Source organism: Macrosteles quadrilineatus, unplaced genomic scaffold, assembly GCF_028750875.1.
Source record: "Macrosteles quadrilineatus isolate MER2022 unplaced genomic scaffold, UCM_ALF_1.0 Scaffold_11__1_contigs__length_5352618, whole genome shotgun sequence".
NCBI classification, from domain to species: domain Eukaryota; kingdom Metazoa; phylum Arthropoda; class Insecta; order Hemiptera; family Cicadellidae; genus Macrosteles; species Macrosteles quadrilineatus.
The window spans coordinates 3,139,958-3,163,302 of record NW_026542604.1 but is presented as its reverse complement, the minus strand read 5'-3'; the positions used below and the strand labels follow the sequence as shown (position 1 = coordinate 3,163,302).

The window sequence follows — 23,345 nt, the reverse complement described above, 5'->3', positions numbered from 1 at the left end:
AAATTGTCCATACATCCTGTTGTAGAGCTGGATAAACTTGATTGAGTATAAGAACAACCATTTAATTTTTGTATAATTTTCCCCAATTTGTACCTTAAAAACATGTAAATGCCTGATTTCCATTTCAACCAACATGTAGAGCTATTAAAAAAAATAAAGCAATGGTAGGGTACACAAAAATTAAAAAAAAATGTTTTCCTTCCCTAAGCAGCAAACTTAAGTACTCATATAATCCACTCTAATTAAAATAGGGTTTAACTATGACTTGTTTATAGAAATATTTTAGTAAATATCGAATGAAACAAATTACAATTTGCTTTGTCTGCAGGTTTGCTGCAGCAAGGGTATTTTTCACTATCCTATTATCAGTTTACACCTTGACCTTTCTCAATATTCAGTGATGTAACAAAGAAACTTCTATCTATTTTTTCTCTCGCCTTGTGATCTTTAAAATCATAGTCATCTTCTAACAACTTTTTTTTACACACACGAATGGTAGGATTACGAAACAGTGTAACGAGTGCCAATTTTGGATACAGCTCACTAAGAATCCGCCAATTCCAGCAAACTTCTATCTGAGCGGGTTACAGTTGTTATAGATGGGCCTACGTCACTCATGAGGCGCACACCAGAGACTAGTGGTGTAGTCATAAATCTTCCAGTGCACGAACGATCACCAATGTTGTGACAAAATGAGGGTTGCTTGCCAATATATAGGTTCTTTGGAAAAAGCATACTGTGACTCGTACAGCCCACTACACCACTGCACCAGACTTGACCAAAACAGAATTCGAACCCTTAATCTACAGAACTGTCTTCTGGCTGGAGAGACTACCTCACCCTCACGTCTCTTCCAAAAGTCCAAGCACAGTTGTTATAAACTTACAACTAAATATGGTATTTTATTTTTTATTGCGATATACTCATAAATAGTAGTAAGGTTATCTTAATCTCGAGTCTGGCATACCAGGTTTTGGAGCTTAAAGTGATAATACTCATCTATGAGCATGACTCAGTAAAATTATAACTATGAGTTAGTAAAAATTGTGAACCTACTTAACTTTTAAAAATGTCTGTGCCAATATGAGACAGAAAACTTAGGTGAATTAAGAAATGCTTAAGGGTCAGAATTAAATACTCATTTTAAATACACATACCGTTTGGTGAAAAAAAGTCAATGTTGTTATAAACACCTGTACTTCTTGGTTTAACATGATAAAAAATAACAGAGACAAAATATGTTAATCTATTAGATATCTAGCCTCAATTTAAAAAAAAATCAAAAATTTAACAAGTTAAGTTCAAGGAAATGAAGTCAGGGCTTAATTAAAGAAAGATAAGGTTGGAGTAAATTATGACTTCAAACAGTCTTGATGCAACAAAAATAAATGTACTTTTTTTGTTTGATACCATTCAACATTACTGAGCCATTAAAAAAATGTATATCAAAAACACAACTGGAAAAACTCAAATCTAAGATTTTTGTTTCACTAAACAAACTAGATTTAAGATACTGTATCTCTGTTTACAAACATTCTTTATACATTAACCAACCTGTTCAGTAAAACTTCCAGTCTGAAATTACAATAAAATAAAATTCAAAAATCAACATAAAAACATTCAACTGTAAACATGAAATAAAATGCCAAGTCAAGTCAATGTCCAGTTATCATTGTTTTGGTTGAACCTTCTGGCGATGGCATGTAGTATTCTCGCTTTTACCCATGAATCGCTTCGAACCGCTTCCTAAGCACAGCGGCTAGTACGTCTGCTGGGTCGGTGGAGGCAGGGGTGACACGCACAGGTCGTCCCCCTGGAGACCGTTCCACATGACGGAGCTTGGGAGGCCTCTTGGACAACTCTTCGATGAAGGTGGATGTAGTGTCTTTCACGACATTGGCACTTTTTGGTACAGTCTTGACTAGAGGTGTTATATTGCAAAGAAGTCCAGTTGGAGGAAGAGGTGGGGGTGGGGGAGGAAGTGGGGGTGGGGGAGGAGGGAGGGACAAACTTGTAGATGTAACAATGTCATCTGAAACAAATAAAACTTGTTAATGTAAGTCTGAAACTGTATCCCATAGGCAGCTACATATTACGCTCTAAACTTTTAAAGATGAAAGGAAATAAATGAATCCCTATACAGCCAAATAACACTTTGAGAAAAGAAATGGCAAAGAACGATGTACAAGTTGCATACAAAACATCCAAAAAATTATCTTGTATGCTCAAAGAATAAAAAAGACGCCTTCTGATCAAGTAAACAACACAGGCACCTACAAATCAAACAGAATGATTGCCCGAACTTTACATCGGCCAAACAGCTTGTTCTTTCGCCACTAGATTTAAAGAACATCTACCCAAAAAGATAACATCTACAGATGAATGCGCTTATCTAACGTTCTTCTGACAACTTGAAGATGTGCCCTAGAGGGCATGAAACAGCTGTAGTTGATGCTAACTACACACAGATCGTTTGACACAAAAAGGTAACATAAACCATTTTTATACCTAAATAAACAAATAACCAAGGCTGTTTAAAACTTACATTTAATTTACATTATGCCCACGTCTAGTTTACTATAAACCACTAGTAGAGTATCAAATCTGAACATTCACTCCGCTTGTAATCCTAATGATATTATTTGTCATTGGACTTAAAATTAATGCTTTATTAAAAAAGGTCGACATTAGATGTTAATAAGACTAGGTTTTCACCGCCCTTATAATAAACCCTTATAATAAAAGGGTGTTCTTATAATAAACATAACAATTCTTTTGGCAAAAAAAAATATTACTGCAATGAGTTTGAAACACTCCTGGGATGTATTTTTTTTAACCAAAATATGAATGAATGATGGATGAGTGTAGATTGAAGGAGATGCCTTGTGTAGCTTTTAGATTTGTTACAAAGAGCAGTTGTCTCTTTAAACCATTTATTGTAAGCTCAATCACAGACAGCAGAGGCCAGTTTCAAACCATTAAAAAGCCATCTCAATATAACAGGTGAACATTTAATAAAATTGGGCATGTGTTCAAATAATATTATTTCTTAGCCCTTCATAAGCTGGTTTAACCAGTCTTCAAGTTCAAGCCTCTGCTTGAAAATAAAATTTCTAGATAAACTAAACACAAGAAGTAATTAATTTTATAGGAAATATGAGTAAGAAAACAAAGAATCAAAATACAGAAGAATTAAAAAATATATCATAATAGGCTATTCATAGTGAACTATAGTTTTTAACCTTCACTCAAACAGTTATTATATAGTTTTGGGGAGTTTTTATGGTGATTTTAATTTTAAAATACGAGCAATGACCTGTACAGAATTTTTTCTAATCTAGTAATGTAAACATAGACAATCAGTGTAAATATATACGTAGAGTTAAGTTCAGATTAATGAGATGAGCACGAACTAAACACTAATTAAATACTAAATTAGACTGTGGAAAGTAAATAATAACATATTAGTAAGTAAGTAAATAACAACATAAGTAAATAATAACATAATAAATAAGTGTAACATAATACCATATTAAGTAGTTACCTTAGTGCTTTCTAAAATAATACGATGCAAAAACGTAGATAATGGTATACTTTGCATGCGTACACTCTTACATCGGCTATGGTATTGAGTTCTTTGGAAATGCCAAAGATAGTAAAATAATATTTAAAATAAAAAAGAGAATTATAAGAGTTATCACACCAGTTAGTCCAAGTACATCTAGTATAAATTTTTTTTTAAAGAGTTAAGATTTTACCTGTGCTCTCTTTGTATGTATTAAGCACTCCTTAGGTTTTATGTGATGTATTTTAATAAATAAATACATAACAGAAAACAAAACACGAGATGTGACACACAGAACCAAACTCTCTGGGCGAGAGAGGTGAACAGGTGATGAACAATGGCAGCATCTGTGTTATGCGAAGCTTAACATTCTGAAAGTAAGGGAATGTGGGGAAGATTTTGAAGAGTGAAATGAGGTCGAGTCAGTTCCTAGACACTGTAAAGCACTGAGGAACTGTTTAGACATTTAATCCCAACCGACCAGCGAAAACACATATTTAATAGGCTACTAAAATACAAATACTCTGAAGAAAAGTAAGTAACCTCTAAAGGGTTAAACATTTAAAATATAATAGTCTATTAGCTGATCAAATAACTTAAATCAACATTTTGAATTGAAATTAAATTATGAAATTAATATACTATCCATAAACGGGGTATTGACTGCAGTCAATATGTTGATGCAAAATGTTGATTTAAGTTATTTGATCAGCTGATTTATTTATAGGCCTAAGGTGAATTAGATTTTCAACAAAACCTTTGATTTATAGATTCTTTCCAAAATCTTTTACTGTAGGCCTACTTGAATTTATCGAATTTTCCATATAGGGAATAACCTATTACCCTATTAATCTAATATTATAATATTTTACTCATAATAAGACCTGGAACCGGGACCGATTTTCATTTTCGTTTTGAGGTCCCTAGAGGCCAAAAACACCATCCGTTCAAATTCATCTTATAAGTATAAAAGAGGATGTTTGTATATATATATATTTGGCAGTGATAAACTCAGACACCGCTGAACCGATTGCCACGAAACTTGGTACATAAGTGTAGAATTTCATGGAATAGGTTTATACACCATCAATTTCGTGATCCGTCCAATCGGCTCCGCCCCAGTGACTCTGGAGTTTCCCATGTTAACCTTATGAGTAATGGAATTAATGAATCTTAACAGCTGTTTCAATTAAACAAGTTGGTTCTGTTCTATGATGTTCAATAGCATTAAAGTTACATGGATTACCAACAGGGTGCAGCACTATTATTTCTTTTACATTTATGACAACAGCTAATTTGCAACCAAAAGGTGAGTGAGCATAGCGAACGAAGTTCAACCTGGAGGCGAGTTAGCGTAGTGAACGAGCTAACCTGAAGGCAAGTGAGCGCAGCGAACGAGCTCCAACCTGAAGGTGAGTGAGCGTAGCGAACGAGCTCCAACCTAAAGGTGAGTGAGCGTAGCGAACGAACTTCAACCAGGACGTGATTGAGCCGAATAGAAAGACCAAAAATATTGTCTACCCACTAGCATTAATATAAGAGCAATAATAAAGAATCGGTTATCCTTTGTACTATATGTGTTTCATTAGTTGTCGTACGTATTTTAATTTAGTTATAAGCACTTCATATACAATAAGACAATTAAACGTTACGGTACTTAAATCATAAATAGTCAAAGGCAAGACGTCTGCCGGGTTCGGCTAGTATCATTATAAATGTAAAAGTTTGTGTGTTTGTTTGTTTGAAGTTCAATCACGCATTAAATACTGGTCCGGATTGTGTTGAAATTTGGTATGATGATAGCTCACATTCCTGATTAACATATAGACATATTCTTACCTTAAAAATCCTTTCGGGATCTGCCCTAGCGGCTCTGGAGTTTCCCATGTTAACCTTATGAGTATTCATATTTAAAAGGAATTAAATAATTTTGCCAGCTGTTTCAACTACACAATTTGTTTCTATGATATTCAATAGCATGAAAAGGTTATACGGTTTACCAACAGGGTGCTGCACTATTAGTTCTTTATACATTTATGACTAATTTGAACCAAGCAGCGACAAAAACCTGAGTATGAGAACTTTACTTCTTTCTATTTTTTAGGTAAAGTGGTAGAACATTATGGCTATGGTAGATGGTCTATATACTATAGTATACGGTAGATTATAGTAAACCAAATTTTCTCAAAACGTGTCCTCTCTCATTGCAAATTCAAAGCACAAGTATTTAACTACAATAATCATTGTATACCAACCCCGTACGAAGGACGGGTACTCAGCTAGTATATTTATATATATATATATATATCTTATCTTACTAATATTATAAATGTGAAAGTTTGTGTTTGTATGTTTGTTTATTTGTTTGTTGGTTTGAAGTTCAATCACGCATAAACCACACGACAGATTGGGCTGAAATTTGGCATAATGATAGCTCACATTCCCGATTAACATATAGGCATATTCTTATCTCAAAAATCCTTTCGGGCTCCGCCCCAGCGTAACTCTGTGGTTCCCCAAGTTAACCTTATGAGTATTCAAAGAATTTAGTCAGCTGTTTCAACTAAGAAAGTTGGTTCTATGATATACAAAGAGCATTAAAAGGTTATACGATTTACCAATAGGGTGCAGCACTACAATTTTTTTGCGTTTATGTAGACAGCTAGAGTAATTTAAACTAAGCAAGCAGCAACAAAAAACTGTGATACGCAATGAGAACTGACAAAGTAGGATTGTTTACAGTTATGTTTATGTCATGAATAATTTGTGATTTTTTTGTAAATTTGTAACAATTTTTTTTTTTAGATGCGTAAATACCATTAGTATAACGTCAATTTAAAGAAACAAATTTTATCAAACTTTGTTCTCCTTCATTGCAAACGCAAAGCTTGAGTATAACTGCAATAAGCATTTTACTTATATGCCAACCCCGTACGAAGGACGGGTACTCTGCTAGTATATATATATATATGTATATGTATATATAAATAAATATATATATATCCTACTAATATTATAAATGTAATATATATATATATGTGCGTGTGTGTGTCCGTTAGCGCGATAACTCGAGCAAAAATGATCCGATTTTGATTAAATTTGGTCTAAAAGTGTAAACCTACATTTATTCAAACGAGTTCGCGAACCAGCATGATCAAACTATGGGAACGGGGGTTTATTGGGGGTTTTATGGGGTAAAAAAAGTGTTTTCACATTTTTTATCCTAAAAACACAAAATTTCACAATTTTTTTCCAAACCATTTTGTAAAGCTTAAAAAACAAATAATTTAGTATATTGAATCGTTATCATGCGCCTGGTGGTTATGGAGAAAATTCAAAAAAATTTTAAATTTAAAACTCTCATGTAATTCTTATGGACAATAAGTCAACTGTTGTAGTTTGCTTATTTATGAACATATTTTGATCAAATTTGGAAAATACATTCATTTCTTACAAAACTACGGTATTCACATTTTACAACAAAAAACACTTTTTTATCCTCCCTGTTGCAGCAAACCTAAGTACTTGTTAAACTAATTCTATTGAAATAGGGAAGAAATGTGATATTTTTAAGGAGACATTTTAGTGTATATCCAATCAGGCAAATGGAAATTCGCTAAGTCTGCAGGTTTGCTGCGGCGGGGGTATTTTTACTTTATCACTGACAACCAATTTACTTTCTCTCTGAACACCTCCTGTGGTCCAACGGTCAATGAGACATCTGCTAGAATAACACTTAATATATTTTGAACCACAATTCACCGTCAATCCAACCGATATCATCTGCGGGTACTATATTAGTACTCTCCACATTAGAAGCTCAAGTCTTTAGAGGACCTTTGGACGGTAGGATGTGCGAAGTTGCAAATAAACTCCAACTGGTAACTCTAACATACTATAACTGTGGGGCACCTTCAAAGACACATTTGGCGAAGAGTTCAGTTGATAAAACATACCCGACCAGGAGTACAGCTTCATGCTGCAGCAACCAGAAGCAATTTTTCATTAGCACGTTAGAAACTGCAAAGCTTTTCCATTAGCCTTAGCCAGTTATTATCGAGGGACAAATCACAACTAGCCTCATAACATCCAAGAGGAACAGGCCAGCAGAAAAACGGCAGAAAAGAAATGGATATGAGTTGAGGAGCAAAAAGCCATTACAGATACTCAATCCAGTTCGAAATAAAATTCAAGCTTCACACTTGATTAGAGGTTCTGGTTCTTAAGAATCTGGAAAAACCTTCAATATGTTTCTTATGTAACTTTGTCTACATAACGCTACAAAGCCATATTTTACGCAGAGAGGGCTAAGTCTTTTTGCCACCAGCGTGGACATGAATTGCTTCATAGCAACAACCTTCATACAATAGGACCTTATCTTAGACTCCAACGCCTCATCCATGCACTCACATCGAGAACGTACAACTTCAGACAGTGAAAAGTTGCAGCTTGAATCACATAAGAGCAAATGACGGCCCTATTTTTCGCTGAATGGTTTATTAATACTACAAACTGTAATTTTGATGGCTGAGTCCAAATCCCCGGTCCGGATCACAACCCCCCAAGAATGGAGCGTGTGGCTCCAACGAATAAAGGATTTCTCCGTTTCGACCAATCATAATGTTCATGATGTGTCCCCCGATACAAGACCCTTTGTAACCGTGGAAATATTCAGTCAACCGTTTAGGGCCCTCGTGGATACCGGTGCCATGGTCAGCCTCATTGGTGACGGTCTTGCAATGTTATTACAATCCCGATGGGTTCTGCCTGTAGACAGCAATGTTGATATAAGAATGGCGAATGGCATGCTGTTTTCCATCACGACTGGATACCGAGTTTGCGGATTATTCGGCGGACTCGAATACGAATGGGTAGCGTTACATGTGGCAGGATTGACTTGTGATTTAGTTTTAGGAATAACACAAATTAACGACCTCGATTTGAACTCACTGTAGAACACGGTCCTGGAGAATGTTCCAGACCCGCCAACGACGTAGCTGCAGTGATCAGGCTGTCAAATGACCAGAGCGTGCGACTAGAGACGTTTCTAGCCAACAAACTTGCGCTCTTCGAGAAGGTCAGCGGCAAAAGCAAAATCCACCTTTTAAGAGCATGTGATAACTCTGAAGGAGGGAGCCGAACCGGTGAAACAGCGATCGTACCCAAGAGGTAAGTCGAGACTATGCTTACGGACGGGGTTATCGAGCCTGCAAATAGCCCCTAGAGTTCTAATATCGTGATGGTAAAAAAAATCTTCCGGTGGGCTGCGGCCTTGTGCAGATTTACGAGGAGTAAACAAAGCCTCTGTTCGTGAGGAGAAGTTTATCAGAACACTCAACTTGAAGCAGGGCTAATGGCAAGTTCATCTCTCGGAGACTAGTAGGCCAATCACTGCTTTTACAGTGCCTGGACTTGGTGTTTACCAGTTCACCGTTATGCCATTTGGCCTCCATTCTGCTGGGGCCACATTCCAACGACTCCTAGATCGAGGATACTCGCCATGCACCTTCGACGCGAGCACGGGTTACCCCGAACGTATATCAAATTATAATAACTTTAAATGAGACTTTTTAAATTAGATTTTTACCCCTTGACGGGTTTTGGGTCGTTACAGAGAAATTCGCTAAAAATAAGGCACATGAAGAGAAGCTAACGAAAGAAGGAATGTACGTGCCATATCCTGTTTTTCACAAATTGATTTGGAGGTGTTGTCAGTGTAAAAACAAAGCTATCAACATAATCGTATTTGACCATTACATCACTTCAAACATAGTGTTCAAAGAGGTCCTATAAATATTTAAATATGTAAATAACTTAACATTATGTTTTGAAAGTGTCAAAAAATGTAAACCCACATCTATTCCTGAAATAAGGACCCATACCTAAATCAACAACGCACTATGCAGTATTAACTGTGTTTTATGTATTTCAATTAAATGGGATTTGAGAAGGATACAGGAGGAATGCTTCACACGGGTCAGCTAGTTTAGGAAAGTTTAAAATTGAATAACGTTCTCTTACCATTGTTGTTGCTGTATTTGGTTTCTTTTGAGTCTTTCTTGAGTAAAATATTGCTAACTTGCAGCTGCAACTGAAGTAGTTCTTTTTCTAATTCCTCAATTCGATTCTCTAACTGCACAGAGCTCGTGGCCCGCTCAATTGACACATTGCATCTGAAATAAAGCAATAATTATGACATATCCAATTATTCTTTAAAGCAGAATACACCTTAGTAGATTAACCCTTTGAAGTTGATTTTTTTTCATTTTCCGGCAATTATAGGTCGCCATTCGAGCCGCCAGGAAAATGGTGTCCGGGTGCATATCACCATGCCGACCTCAAAGATAAACTTTTTTGATTTTAGCGAATTTCCCATATAGGGAATAAGCTATTACCGTAGGTCTCATGGTAAGACCTAGACCCAGGACCGATTTACTTTTTCGTTTTGAGGTCCCCAGAGGCCAAAAACACCATCCGTTCAAATTCATATCTATATAAATAAAATTAGAGTTTTGTCTGTACATTGCTCAGAATCATAAAGTTTTAGGTTATTTTTACGTTTTATACATTAAAGAAGCCGAAACAAGTCTCATCTAAATTTCTGTCTGTCTGTCTTTCTGTAACACTCAAGACGGCATTTTACGCAATCTTCTCCAGGAAAACGAGAGTACCTATCACGATCCAAGTCATTTTAATGTATTCACTGGATTGGCGAGATTGTCTTTAGCCATTAAAATATGACCTCACTACTTTGTAAATAAAATTACGGACGTTCAAAAATGCAGTTTTGTGCGATTTTTGTCAAGTTTTCGTCCAATTTTTATCACACAATCATCTATGAAATAACGAACAGCTGTTTGGATCAAGATTATTTTTTCTAGCTGTCACTGATATGTTTACAAATGTTGTTTACAAATACCACAACCATTTCCGATCACATTTTGAAGGCAAATCCTTACCAAGTGAGATTAAAAACATTTTTCTTACATAACGGATTTAATTAATCGCAGGTGAAATAATATAGTGTAACCGTAAATGAAATTAAATAACTAGGCGTCATCCAGGTCAGGAACCAGATATTCTTTGTGTATAAAATTGTTCTTGAGGTTAGATAACCAGAAAGAAGACCTTGAATCAGTGTTGTATAGGGCTGGGAAACTTAAATTTATTAATGATCGTCGCCAATAGCTTACAAACAAGGTTTCCACTCATTAACAGCGCTTCAATGGCGGTTGTGTAAAGTGTAAAGTAAAAAAATCACAACTGCAGTGGGTGATTGTAACAGAGGTTTACGGTTTATGGATGATCCTAAACTCGCTTTTCCAATGTGTCACTTTCTGTTCCTACTCACCGTGTGATGCAATCGGTGGACCATACAGCCAATAGGCCCATAGCCCATCTCTTGGGTACTTACGCCTACCCAATTATTCATAACAACCTTTTTGACGACGATCCTTGATACCGGTACCTTTCCCTATAATACACCTATAAGGCCTCCCTACTTAAGAAATAAAATTACAAACGTCCAAAAACCCAGCATTGTGTGATTTTTGTCACATTTCTTTCTAATGTTAATAGATATACCAATCATTGTTTAGAGAATACGTAATCTATTAAATAACAAAAAGTTGTTTGTATAAGGTTGTTTTTTTTTCAAACTGACACCAATAAGTTTAGGCCTAAATTAAAAGTTGTTTACGAATAAAGCAATTAATAAGAAATAACTTTGATTGCCGATAACTTTTAACGATAAAATTCAAAACCAAAAAATCAATAACCTTGGGATTTGATTAACGTATTTAGTTGGACGAATGTACTTTAGTTGCTAACTGTAAACGTTGGTTTTTGGTACTGGTTCTTTTCCTTAGAACCATTGGTAGCAGCAAGAATAATATTTACGTACCAACACATCACTGTAATTTACAAATTAGTTATCGTTGGTATTGCACCTTATTTATACAGTCTTATTCAGTTTAATTGATGTCTTAACTAGGCCTATATAAGTTTTGCTTTTTCTGTCTGGATTCCAAAATGTTAGTTTGGGTCGCCGGAATTTTATCCCCCTGGAATTTTACCCCCTGGGCAAAGCTGACGTCACTATGACGTAGGAACCTGAGTGGCCAAAAGTTTGTTCGCGGCCGGAATTTTACCCCCGCGGATTCGGAAGTCTAATGAAAATAGCCAGAGCGTGATTAATTAGATTAGCGATATAACCCGGAATTTTACCCCCTGTCCATATAACTAGCGTTTAGTCAACTAAAGATGTACGGGCCGGATTTTTACCCCCCGGAATTTTACCCCCGGATTTTTACCCCCCGGAATTTTACCCCCTGGCCGATTTTAGAAATTTAATGATTGATTTTCTTATTTCTGTTTTTAATTAATTGTAAACATTTAATTATTTAGTAGCCTATCTTTATTTATTTATTTTGTAATGAAATGTTCGAGACAATTATCATTAAGTTGATTGTTTATACGTCATATTAACCAACTGTTGGCTTCAAAAATCGAACAGTTTTTGAAGCCAAACCGGGGGGTAAAAATCCGGAGGTAAAATTCCGGGGGGTAAAATTCCGGGGGTAAAATTCCGGGGGTAAAAATCCGGGGGTAAAATTCCGGGGGTAAAAATCCGGGTCGTACACTCTAGGTTTTTATAATTTGATGTGTTCTGATTAAATTCACAACCGTGAAAATATATGTTTAATTCAGCGTTTAATCCACCGAGCTGATGTCGCGAAACTCAAAAGTTCGCGGCTGGAATTTTACCCCCTGTTTTGTGACGTCACGTTTGCCCAGGGGGTAAAATTCCAGGGGGATAAAAATCCGCTAGACCCCGTTAGTTTATGCTAAGAAAATGATAACTCATTTAAGTAAAACATTTGTTTAGCAAACCATCGTGAATTGTTTACGATTTACGTTGTTTATGTTTTAATAGTTCGTGGCCTATTTTGGTAATTTGTATTATAAATTACCAATCTAAATCGTCTATAGTACTGAATTTCATATAGTAAGCAGTCATTTCGACAGCATTTCGCGTCATCTTCGGTCCAAGCAAATATAAATTGTTATGATAAAAAAATGACATTGACAAAGATTTCAAATATTAATTTTATATGTACTTTGTTATGGTTAAAACGTAACAAATTCCCTAATTAAGTTCTGTATTTTTGTGTGTATGTCTGTTTGTAACGCATTAATGTCCTTATATCTTAGTGTCACGAAAAAGACAATTTGAGCACCTTTGATAATGAAAATGCCAACCCGAATAAAGTGTTAAATGGTGAGGTTTGAGGTAGTACTTTAAATACTGTTAACCATTGTGGAAAGTAACTTTCAACTGTAGGCCTACCTTAGGGCTATGACTCATAGATCTATTTATCATAGTAGGCCTATAAAGCTTTTTTAGTTTAATCATTGGATTTAACATATGGACTAACATATGGGGTGACATGACATTTAATTGCGAAGCGTTTGTTTTGGCTTGAAACTGTCAGATACTGTATTTGCGAAGGTGTATATATAATAGTTTTGCCAGCATATCTGAAAATCTGCAAACCAACTGCTGTTCTTTTATATAAGAAGGTTTCAACTGACTACTATAAGATCCCCGTGCGTAGAACGGGCACACAGCTAGTATATATATATATATATTTATATATTATTTTCTTGCATTTTTGGGCTACTAATATAATAAAAATCAAAAACATATTTAACAAAGTACCCTTTTAGTAATTATTTTATTTTTCATGACGACATGTTTCGGAAACTAAGTCCATTATCAAGTCATTTTTACCATAACCTCATTCTTTAAACTAACAAAATTAAAAATATAATCATATGTAAAAATAATAATGGCAGTGGTCCCCAAATGGCGGACCGCGGTCCGGATCCGGACCGCCGCCTGATTTTTTACGGACCGTTAGTTCGAATTCACAAACTGTGTTTTTTATGTATTTTTATCTTTTAGTGAATTTAAACTTTATTTGAACCTAAAGATATATCGGTACCAGCCATTAAAGATTAACATATTTTATACGAGAAAACTATTTTTATCAAAACATAGTTAATTCATAGTTAATTTGCCGTGCTCCGCGCTAGATAAAAACCGTTATAAGCGATGCTATGCACCGGCTTTTTCTTTATGCTTCCTCCCCTCCATCGCTAATTGAACTCGCCCACCTAGACGCCACCGCTTGTCGTCATCGCCAGGCCGCCCGCACTGGCTGTAGTCAGCACTGTCGATGTCGCGTCGTCTGTTTCTTTACTAATGTGGTGTTCATTATGTGTGTGGTTCTTTCATTGATTATTCATCCTACCGTTTGTTAGTTATGCAAAAAGTGTAGTGCGAATTACTTACAATGGATAGCAAAAAGCGGAAAGTAGACAGTGAAAATAGGCAGTTTTTACCAGAGCGGGCGGACCAGTATTTGTTTATCCTTCCAAACAAAAGTGGAGCTGTGCCTGTGTGTTTGATATGTCAACAAACCGTATCTGTTGTCAAGAGTTCAAACGTTAAACGACACTTTGAGACTAAACACAAGCCGTTTGATACAAAATACCCAATAGGAAGTGATCTTCGAAAGTCTAAGATTGAGAGTTTACGTTCAAACTACTTTACTTAGCTTGTGAGGTACCAAATTTTAAAGGGGGTAAAAACGTATTGCTAGTCAACAAACACCATAACTTACCCGATTTTTATCCACAACATCCTACTCCTAGGCCTATGTGTTGGCCATAGCTTGGGCTATGGGCCAAAGAACGTAGGCCTACTTTTAATAACAGTGAAGTACACAAACACACCCACAACGATATATTTATTCATGATAGCACTCCGTTTCACATAATAAAGTTAAAACGACCGATTTTACGAATATTTAACGCCGATGACAACATCACTTAACCTCGAAATGGTGTTTGTTGACCAACGACAGACGACAACTAGACCGACCGGCTCAACAGGTGAATTTCCGATCAGCTGTTGGCTAGTTCTCAAACTCACCACCAGAGCGATTAAGCCTCGAACGAGGAAATCATGATTTGAGCCGGACAAGTTTATTCGCTGTTTGACCACCGACTAGCTCGCACGAGTTACGAATACAACGAAACGACACTACGATATTATTACGAAGGTTAGCTACCATATTAGTTAGGCCCATTTTTACGTTTTACGTTCTTTCTGTTTTATCTTACGCATACTTAACTTATTATACCTTTTCGTTTTCTCATATTACCGATTCGAATTATCTAAATTTAATATCGTAACTTGAGTCTTGACCCGCCAGTTCCTGCCTGCCAGTGACTAGCGGTGGCGATCGTTTATTTTATTTTAATTAACTAGTTTCGAAATTACGATTTCTCCGTTCGCTTAACAAATAATTATCACGTCCAAATTATATCTCGTTTTCACCGTTTTAATACCCCGAGACTTGTCGTCTAAGTTCTAAGCCCCGTCTTTGGCGGGTGAAAGAATCAAGTCTTGGGAGCAGGCTGATTTGAACAATCAGCTACGTAAACTAATATTAAATCTATTTTAAACAACATCACGATAAATTCTCCGTCCAATTATATTAATTAGGCCCCGACGACTCTGTAGGAATTGTTTTGCCTTTTATTCGATATTAGATCAATTACCAACGTCTCCAACTAATTAGTTTAAAGTTCATTACGAGTATTTAAATCACATTGGCTTAAGATTGGATACTCGTCGGCCCTACAGAGTCATTCAAAAGTTAGGCAAAATTCTCCAAAACACTTTAACGAAGGCTGGGATGATATATAGCTCCAACTGAGCGTCTGCAGGATTTCCTGAGCTTCTAGAGCTCTGAGCCTTCGATTAAATTTCAATAAAAATTGATCAGTCAAAGCCGTGACAACTTCGTATCGACCCCTGGATTTTTCTCGGCTCCTTCTGAGCACTCCGGGGAAGAAATTTGAGTGTGGCCGGTTCTAGGGTAGGCCTAGCCTGACTTAGGTGAATACCAGTTTATTCCCCCCCTAGAATTTTGCGTCACAGCTAGTACCCAGATATTAAATCGAACAATGACTGCCCAAGAAAGATGTGCAGAGGCTTCTTTGCGTATTTCGTGGACTCTCGCTAAACATATGAAACCGTTTACTGATGCAGATATAGTCAAAGAATGCATGATTGAGGCAGGAAACGTGTTATTTGAAAATAAACAAGACGTTGTTGAAACTATTCGACGCATGCCGCTTTCTGCATCTACCAGCACACGAAACACTGAAGTTTTAGCAGAAGAAAGTTCTAAAAGCTTGAAACAGATTCTAGCAGCTACAGACAGATACGCTTTAGCATTAGACGAATCATGTGACATTACCACTACAGCTCAATTGATTGTTTTTGTGAGGTTTTTGGACATTAAAAAAGAACAGTTTGTGGAAGAATTGTTAACTATATTGCCAATATCAGGGCAAACACGCGGAGAGGACTTGTACAATGTTTTAATGGACTATTTTGAGAAAGCTGACTTGGATTTGAAAAAAATTATATCAGTACCGACAGATGGTGCTCGTGCGATGACAGGAAAAAACAAAGGCTTGGTAAGTCGAATGAAAACAGACCCTAAATTTAATGAAAGTTTGCTAGCCTATCACTGTCCATCAACCATCAAAGTGTGTTGTGTTGCAAACTGAATCCTGCTCTTGAAGGTACAATGCAAACTGTAGTTAAGATCATTAACTTCATACGATCAAAGTCTTCACTTAGGCACCGTCAATTCAAATCACTTCTTGAGGAAACTGAAGCACAGTTTGACGATTTATTACTTCACAACAACGTAAGGTGGCTGAGCAAAGGATTTGTACTTCAACGGTTTTTTGCTGTTATGGAGGACATAAAAGTATTTCTTTCAGAGTGTAGTGAAGAAGTTGCAAATGAACACTTGGGCTTTCTGCTTGATACAGAAGACACTATCCCAAAAATAGCTTTCCTGACAGATGTCTTCAGACATTTCAATATGTTAAACTTAAAGATTCAAGGGAAAGGACTTCTTGTGTGTGAACTTCTCTCAGAAATTAGAAGCTTTACGAGAAAGGTTGTTCTTTGGTGTGAAGATATCAGTAACGAACGTGTGCACTTTCCCAGCCTGAACTCAAGTTTGTGAAACCGACGACGTTATTGACATGAAACAGTTTGTAAACTTTTTAAACGACCTCAAATCTGAGTTCGAAGCTCGATTTAGTGACTTTGAAAAAATAGGGAATGTGGTTCAAGTCCTAAATAACTGTTTTTCTCTAAAGCCTAATGGAGAGTGGACCAATGAAGCAGCAGTAGTTTTGAATTGTAACAAATGGAAATAATAGATTTCCAGGAAGACATTGCTCTGAAGGACAAATTTAGACGAGTCCCGAAAGAACTTTCGTGTGAGCTATTTTGGATCAAGTATGTGAGCAGTGAAAAATATCCTAAACTGAAAAACTTGGCCATCAAACTTTGTACAATGTTTGGAACAACGTACACATGTGAGTCTGCATTTTCAAGGATGAACTTTATCAAAAATAAATACAGATCTCGCCTCAGTGACCACCTCAACAACCTGATGAGAATCAGCTGCACAGGACTCATTCCAAACTTTAAAGAAGTGGCCCAGAATAAAAAATTTCATTTCTCTCACTAAGTTATTGAGTAATCTGTCAATTAGTAATCACTCATATGTGAGTAATCTTTATGTATAATTTCTAAGTGAAATTAAATTTTATGACAAAATTTATAATTTGTGATTTTTTCCCAAACCTAAACAATAGGGTATTTTCTAATAAATTCAAACTTTTATATGGTATTTAGGCAACAAAAAAATGTTACAAATAGCATGCGCAAATAGGCTTAAATCACACCATTTTAACTGAAATTTTGAAATTTTTTTCGGGGGAGAGCTCCCGGATACTTGTGCGGACCGTGACAGTTTTATAAAAACTTTGGATGGACCTCCATTACATTTAATTGGTGACCACTGACATATGGTCAAAAAACACTTTTTACCTTCCCCGTAGCAGCAAACCTAAGCACTCGTTAAATCTAATGTTATTTAAATTGGAAATAAACGTCTTATTTATGGGAATATTTTAGTAAAAATGTAATCAGACAAGTTGAAATTCGCTTAGTCTGCAGGTTTGCTGCGGCGGGGGTATTTGATTTTTTGTGAGTAAAGGTTGCCATTTTTGAGCAGTCCAAAAAAAGGCCGGACAGTGACCTATATTCGCCATTCGACCGCAAAGGGTTAAAAAAGTTACTGAACTTCTAAACCAATTACTTCTATAAGTGGTAAATAGCTGGTTATCTGAGTGGTTATAGTGCTCGCCTAGTGATCAATAGGTTTCCGGTTCGATTCTGAGAAAAGTTGTACCCTAAACCATAGCCTTTTATGGTTTGAAACTGGACCAGCTGTCCTCGATTATTGGGCTTTTTATAAAAATGGTCCTGACTAATGAAACTGGTGATCTTAGTAGTAACAAAGCTAAGTTACACAACACTCGTATTTTAATAAAAATACGCACCTAGGAACTTTAATCCAAGTGCTATGGTTTCCGATTTTCCGTACAATTGTAGATTTGCACTTTCTGTTGAAGTGATCAACACAGGCTTGGTGAAGATAGCAGGAACACTGGAAAGAAAAACAATTTGACAGGGATTTAAAATATAGTTGTTAAAAATTAACAAAATATTATACTACACTACAGTACCGGTAGTTAATTGTAAAAGGCCTATAATCCTTGTCATAGAACAATTAGCCCAAGTATTACGGATTACGTTTGAATATGTTTAAATACCTATATTCAGTAATCCAAACTGCTGCTTATGGCAACTATAGTTTCGGTTCAGCCAGAGGAACCATCTTCAGGCCGTACAAGGTGTCGTTATTTTCCTCCATATATGAAGGTCCTCTTTTAAAATATAAGTTCGAGCTACAACTTCCACCTGGACCCGTCACCTGTCTCATGTCCCCGAGTAACTTAAACTTGGTAGTTTTTAAATGTTAAATGTTTGTCAATCAATGTGCGTGTTCGTGTGTGTTTTATATACTTAGCCTATATTTTAAATTACGACCTTAATATACAGAGATAAATAACCAAACCTTGTATGGCCTGAAGATGGTTCCTAGCTGAAACGAAACTAGTTGCCACAAGCAGCAGTTTAGATTACTGAATACAGGTATTTAAACCATTATAAATATATTATTGGATTTTCTAAGTTATGGGGAAACAGTCAATTAACTTAACCTGTTAAATTAAAGATTCAAGTAGGCCTATCCACATGCATAGTGCCTCCTTCCGAATAGGTCCTGGGATCTTGTACCAGATGGAACACGAATGTCTACTTCAGACAGCAAGGCAGGACAATCAATCAACCTGGTTACGAGCTTGGAGAGGAAGACCATATCAGATGCACAGCGCCTCGCCCGAAGATCCTGGAGATTTAGGTTTTCCTGCATTTGAGCCACAGGCACATCCCGATACTGTAGACCCTAGCAAACTCCAACCAATCTCAAAAACTTCCTCTGGATGCTCTCAAGCTGGCTTATCTAGCCAATTAAATGAGGAGACCAAACTGGGCAGGCATTTTCGAGCAGCTGGCGAGCAAGAGAGCAGAACAGAGTCTTAAGCGCCCAAGTGTTGCTTAGTCCACGTGTCGATCGAAAGAGAAATCCCAGAAGCCGGTTTGCTACATATATCGTCAATGTGGTTGTCGAAGGTAAGATCCTCTACAAAAGAAACCCCCAAATCTTTGACCGCTGAGACTCGTTTCAACAACTTATTTATTTATTTACCGGTATTTTATTTATTTATTGCCAATGGATTTCACCAATTTACAATAAGAATTACAATATAGTGAGATACTCATCATGACTAAATACTAAAACTAAGTAACAATGCAAAACTGATGAACAATACAATAGGGATGCATGCAAGCTCTTAGACAGTAAAAAAAACTACTTATACCTAGGAGTAACAAGACATAAATAATACAAGACATTCGGTAATTGAATAAATAGTAAAAGTTTAAGTCTAAGAAATATGTACATACCGTAACAGAGACAAGTGAGACTAACCTAGGAAATATAACAATAAATATAAATGATATAAATAACATGATAAATAATACTGTGGTAACAAGACAAAACAAAAAGCAAACAGTAGGCCTACATGTGATGGACGTATGATAGAGCTAGGAACTATGATAATAAATAATACAGTGAAATGGGATACCGGTACCTAACAATACATTGACATTTAATACTGATATAAGGTGTACCTAATTTGCAAGAACTTTGTGCTTGAAGGATGCAATCGACTCATTAAAGAAGTCTAGATGAGATGCAGCATCACTTCCAATCCTCAGGAGACGTGATAGTCCAGCATGGTAAGTGTAGTAGGTGGAGTGGTATTTTCTCCTGAAGATAGTTCTAGATCTGGTTCCTCTGGGCGTGACGAAATCAATACTACTAAGCAAGTCGGGACAGTTGAGAAAACCATTCACAATCTTGTGCAGGGCAACGAGGTCGAAGTGATGACGTCTTTGGTTGAGGGGAAGTAAACCGAAGCGTTTTTCCAAATCAACAACAGGAGTGGCTCGGTAAGTGTAGGCCTAACCGATTCTTGAGCCCAGTAGCCACAGGAATAATTTAAATGCTGAACAACCTCCACCCCCTTTAAACTGACCATCTTTCGCATACTGAAAGTGGTCGGTTCTCGTAATCTACCGAATGTCATGATTGAGCACTTGGCAATATTCAGGGACATGTTGTTGCAAATGCACCACTCATTAATGGATGTAAGGCCAGTCTGCAAGTGCATAGAATCCTCATAACTTGACACCTCTGTAAAGATCTTAACGTCGTCGGCAAAGAGCAGTGTGTCCACCTTCAGTACATCGACAAGGTCATTGATGAACGCAATGAACAAGTATGGACCAAGTAGAGAGCCTTGTGGGACCCCTGAAGTCTGGAAAAATTCTAGCGACTTGGAGTGAGGCAGTTTAACACACAGGCGGCGTCCTGTAAGGTAGTCCCTCATCCAGTTAAGGAGTGGCCCAAAAACTCCATAGGCTTCGAGTTTAGCAATGAGTATACCATGGTCCACTTTATCGAATGCTTTCGCAAAATCAACGAAGGCGACATCCATTTGTCTCCCATTTTTCATGGCTGAAAGGATAAAATTTTCAAAAAGTAGGAGGTTGGTAACTGTAGACTTTGGAGTAGTGAACCCATGCTGACTGTGGCTAATAAGCGGCCTTAGAAATGGCTTGAATCTTGACAAAACCAGCATCTCAAACACATTTCCGATTGACAGCAGTATACTGATTGGCCTGTAGTTGATCACTTCTGAGGGATTTCCAATCTTAAGGATTGGGACTATATGACCAACTTTTAAGTACGTGTGGGAAAATTCCTTTTTGGATAGAGGAGTTAAAGAGATAGTAGGTAACTGTAACGAGTAAGATATTAAGCCTATTATAGTTTATACCTCCAGTTGTTAAATAGACTATAATAAGTTAAACAAGCATGCAAAGTTTCATTGTGATAAGTTAAGTACGGTAAGTACTTAGGCTATGGTAACTTACTAAGAGTTGTAGGTAGCCTAAGTTACCTTAAAGTTTGTCAATTTAACACGCACGGTATAACTTAGGGACATTGTACTCCCCTTAAGTTATTTAGTGCTCGATTTGTAAAAAATGAAGTGCCGGAACAACTGTAGGTAACCTAACTTATTTAATATGATTAAGACAAAAAAGTACCTATTTAAGCCAATATTTTTATCTTTTCAAAAGAAGTAAGTACTGCCACATAACTTAGGCCTACCCGTCACAGGCTGCACTTTACTTAAAGTTAGGTTCTCCACTCATTCGAATGAAAATATCGATTATTCGATTGTTTCATGTGATATATCGTTTGGTTAGTTAGGTTAGGTTAACCTTACCTAACTAACAAAACGATATATTGAATGAAACAATCGGTTAATCGATACGGTATATCGATCGATATTTTCATTCAAATGAGTGTAGGACCTAAAGTTAAGTGCAGCCCCGTCACAAAATGAGCACTACACTTAACTTATTTAACAGATGAGTAAGGCCTTAACGAGCTTATAAAAGTTTATAAAAATAAATTAGACCTAGGCCTACCTTCTTTAAAAAGTACAAGGCATCCCCCATGAAATAAATGCCAAGGGCAACGATGACAGCTTCGCATTCCATTCTTAACTTAGTAGACAAGGGAGGTTTTAAAACTTGAATCAATTGCTAAATTAAATTTGCGATAACCAAAGTACTGTAGGGCTTTCCTTGTTAAGATAACTTAAATGAATGAAAAACATTATAACTTCAAGGACAAAATCTCAAAGTATTAGCCTATGCGGATGCCTCTATTTAAAATTCCTGAAATTTAGACTGGTAGAAACTCCTGGTTAACTGGTAGAAACCATCAAGAGCAAACCACTTAACCACAAGCCAAAACACGCAAGTCAAAAGTCCTATACCTAATCCTAACAACTTAAACCACGCGAAATACCTAAGGCAACCTGCCCCTTGAGGAGAGCAACTAGGAGCTTTTAAAGTTAAATAAAGAAAGACAATCAAAATTCCAAAATTAACCAAAATTCACTAGGCCTACCCTAACGGTACTAAAAAACAAATGTTTTTTTTTTACAAAAACCTTTAGATTTAGTTTTATAAATGAGCGTGGCCCGTGGACGACAATGACAATGAATCCAAACAATGCAAACCCCAAACCAAACCAAACTCTCATCTCATCCCACTCCCTCCATATTTTTTTAACATCGCCGCATGGCGCATAGTATCACGGGGAATGAGTTTGAGCACAAACTAAGACTGAACGAATATAAAGAATACTAGATCCAAGATTATATACCATATTTAATGTAATCAATCAATCAATTATTGAGATGGGGACGCCACCTAGGTGCGTATTTTAACCCAAATATGAGTGAAGGATGAGTGTAGAATGGTGTGTGATGACCTGTGTAGCTTTGTTACTGACTAAGATCAGCGGTTTCATTAGTCAGGATCATTTATTTAAAGCCCAATGATCAGGAACAGCTGGGTCCAGTTTCGAACCATCAAAAAGCTACTAACTTTTCTCAGGATCGAACCGGCGACCTTTTGATTACTAGGCGAGCACTATAACCACTCAGCTACCCAGCCAGTCTAAACAGTCTAAACCCAGCAGTAACAAACATGCTAAGTTTATTCTACTTGTTATTATTCAAAATCTACCAATATGGTTATGTATTATTATGGCTTAAGTTGCGTGAGACTGTGACCTAATAACCTCAAGCAGAAAAACTGAAACAATATTTAAACACACAGAGCCCTGTGATACCACAGAAAACATACTACTATAACCGTAGTATGTTTTCTGTGGTGATACCATATCTGTAGCCCTGGGTGATACCTTCAATGCCGAGGGTCGCTGTCAAGGCGCCACCACTGTCAGCTGGACAGCACTGCTATTCCTATATTTAAAAATACATAGATAATTTAGGCATAGGTTCCCCGAAGATGATTTAAAATGCACAGGAATTTCACAATAAAAAAGTTAATAATGTTTAACTTAATACAGTACTTTAATACTTTTCGATGAAATGGTGACCATACATAAGGTAGGTATTTTAAGCCAAGTATGAATGGGGATGAGTGTAGGATAACGGTTTAAAAGCATGTGAAAAAAATAACAAGTATTGTTATTTTCATTATAGCATGGCCCTCGATCGTTAATTTATAGTGAGTTTGTCTTACAAGTTGCTTAAC

At 36.6% G+C, this 23,345-nt stretch overlaps 1 protein-coding gene across 1 annotated transcript; it reads right to left on the bottom strand.

Moving 5' to 3' along the window:
• Window positions 1-1,267: 1,267 nt before the first annotated feature.
• LOC129004796 (mitochondrial fission regulator 1-like) lies at window positions 1,268-22,254 on the bottom strand. The gene is made up of 4 exons (XM_054433437.1): window positions 21,702-22,254; window positions 18,077-18,183; window positions 9,587-9,738; window positions 1,268-2,032 (listed from the first exon to the last, which is right to left on the bottom strand). The coding sequence occupies exons 1-4, from the start codon at window positions 21,771-21,773 to the stop codon at window positions 1,719-1,721; spliced, it is 645 nt and encodes a 214-aa protein (XP_054289412.1). The 5' UTR covers window positions 21,774-22,254; the 3' UTR covers window positions 1,268-1,718.
• Window positions 22,255-23,345: the final 1,091 nt, after the last annotated feature.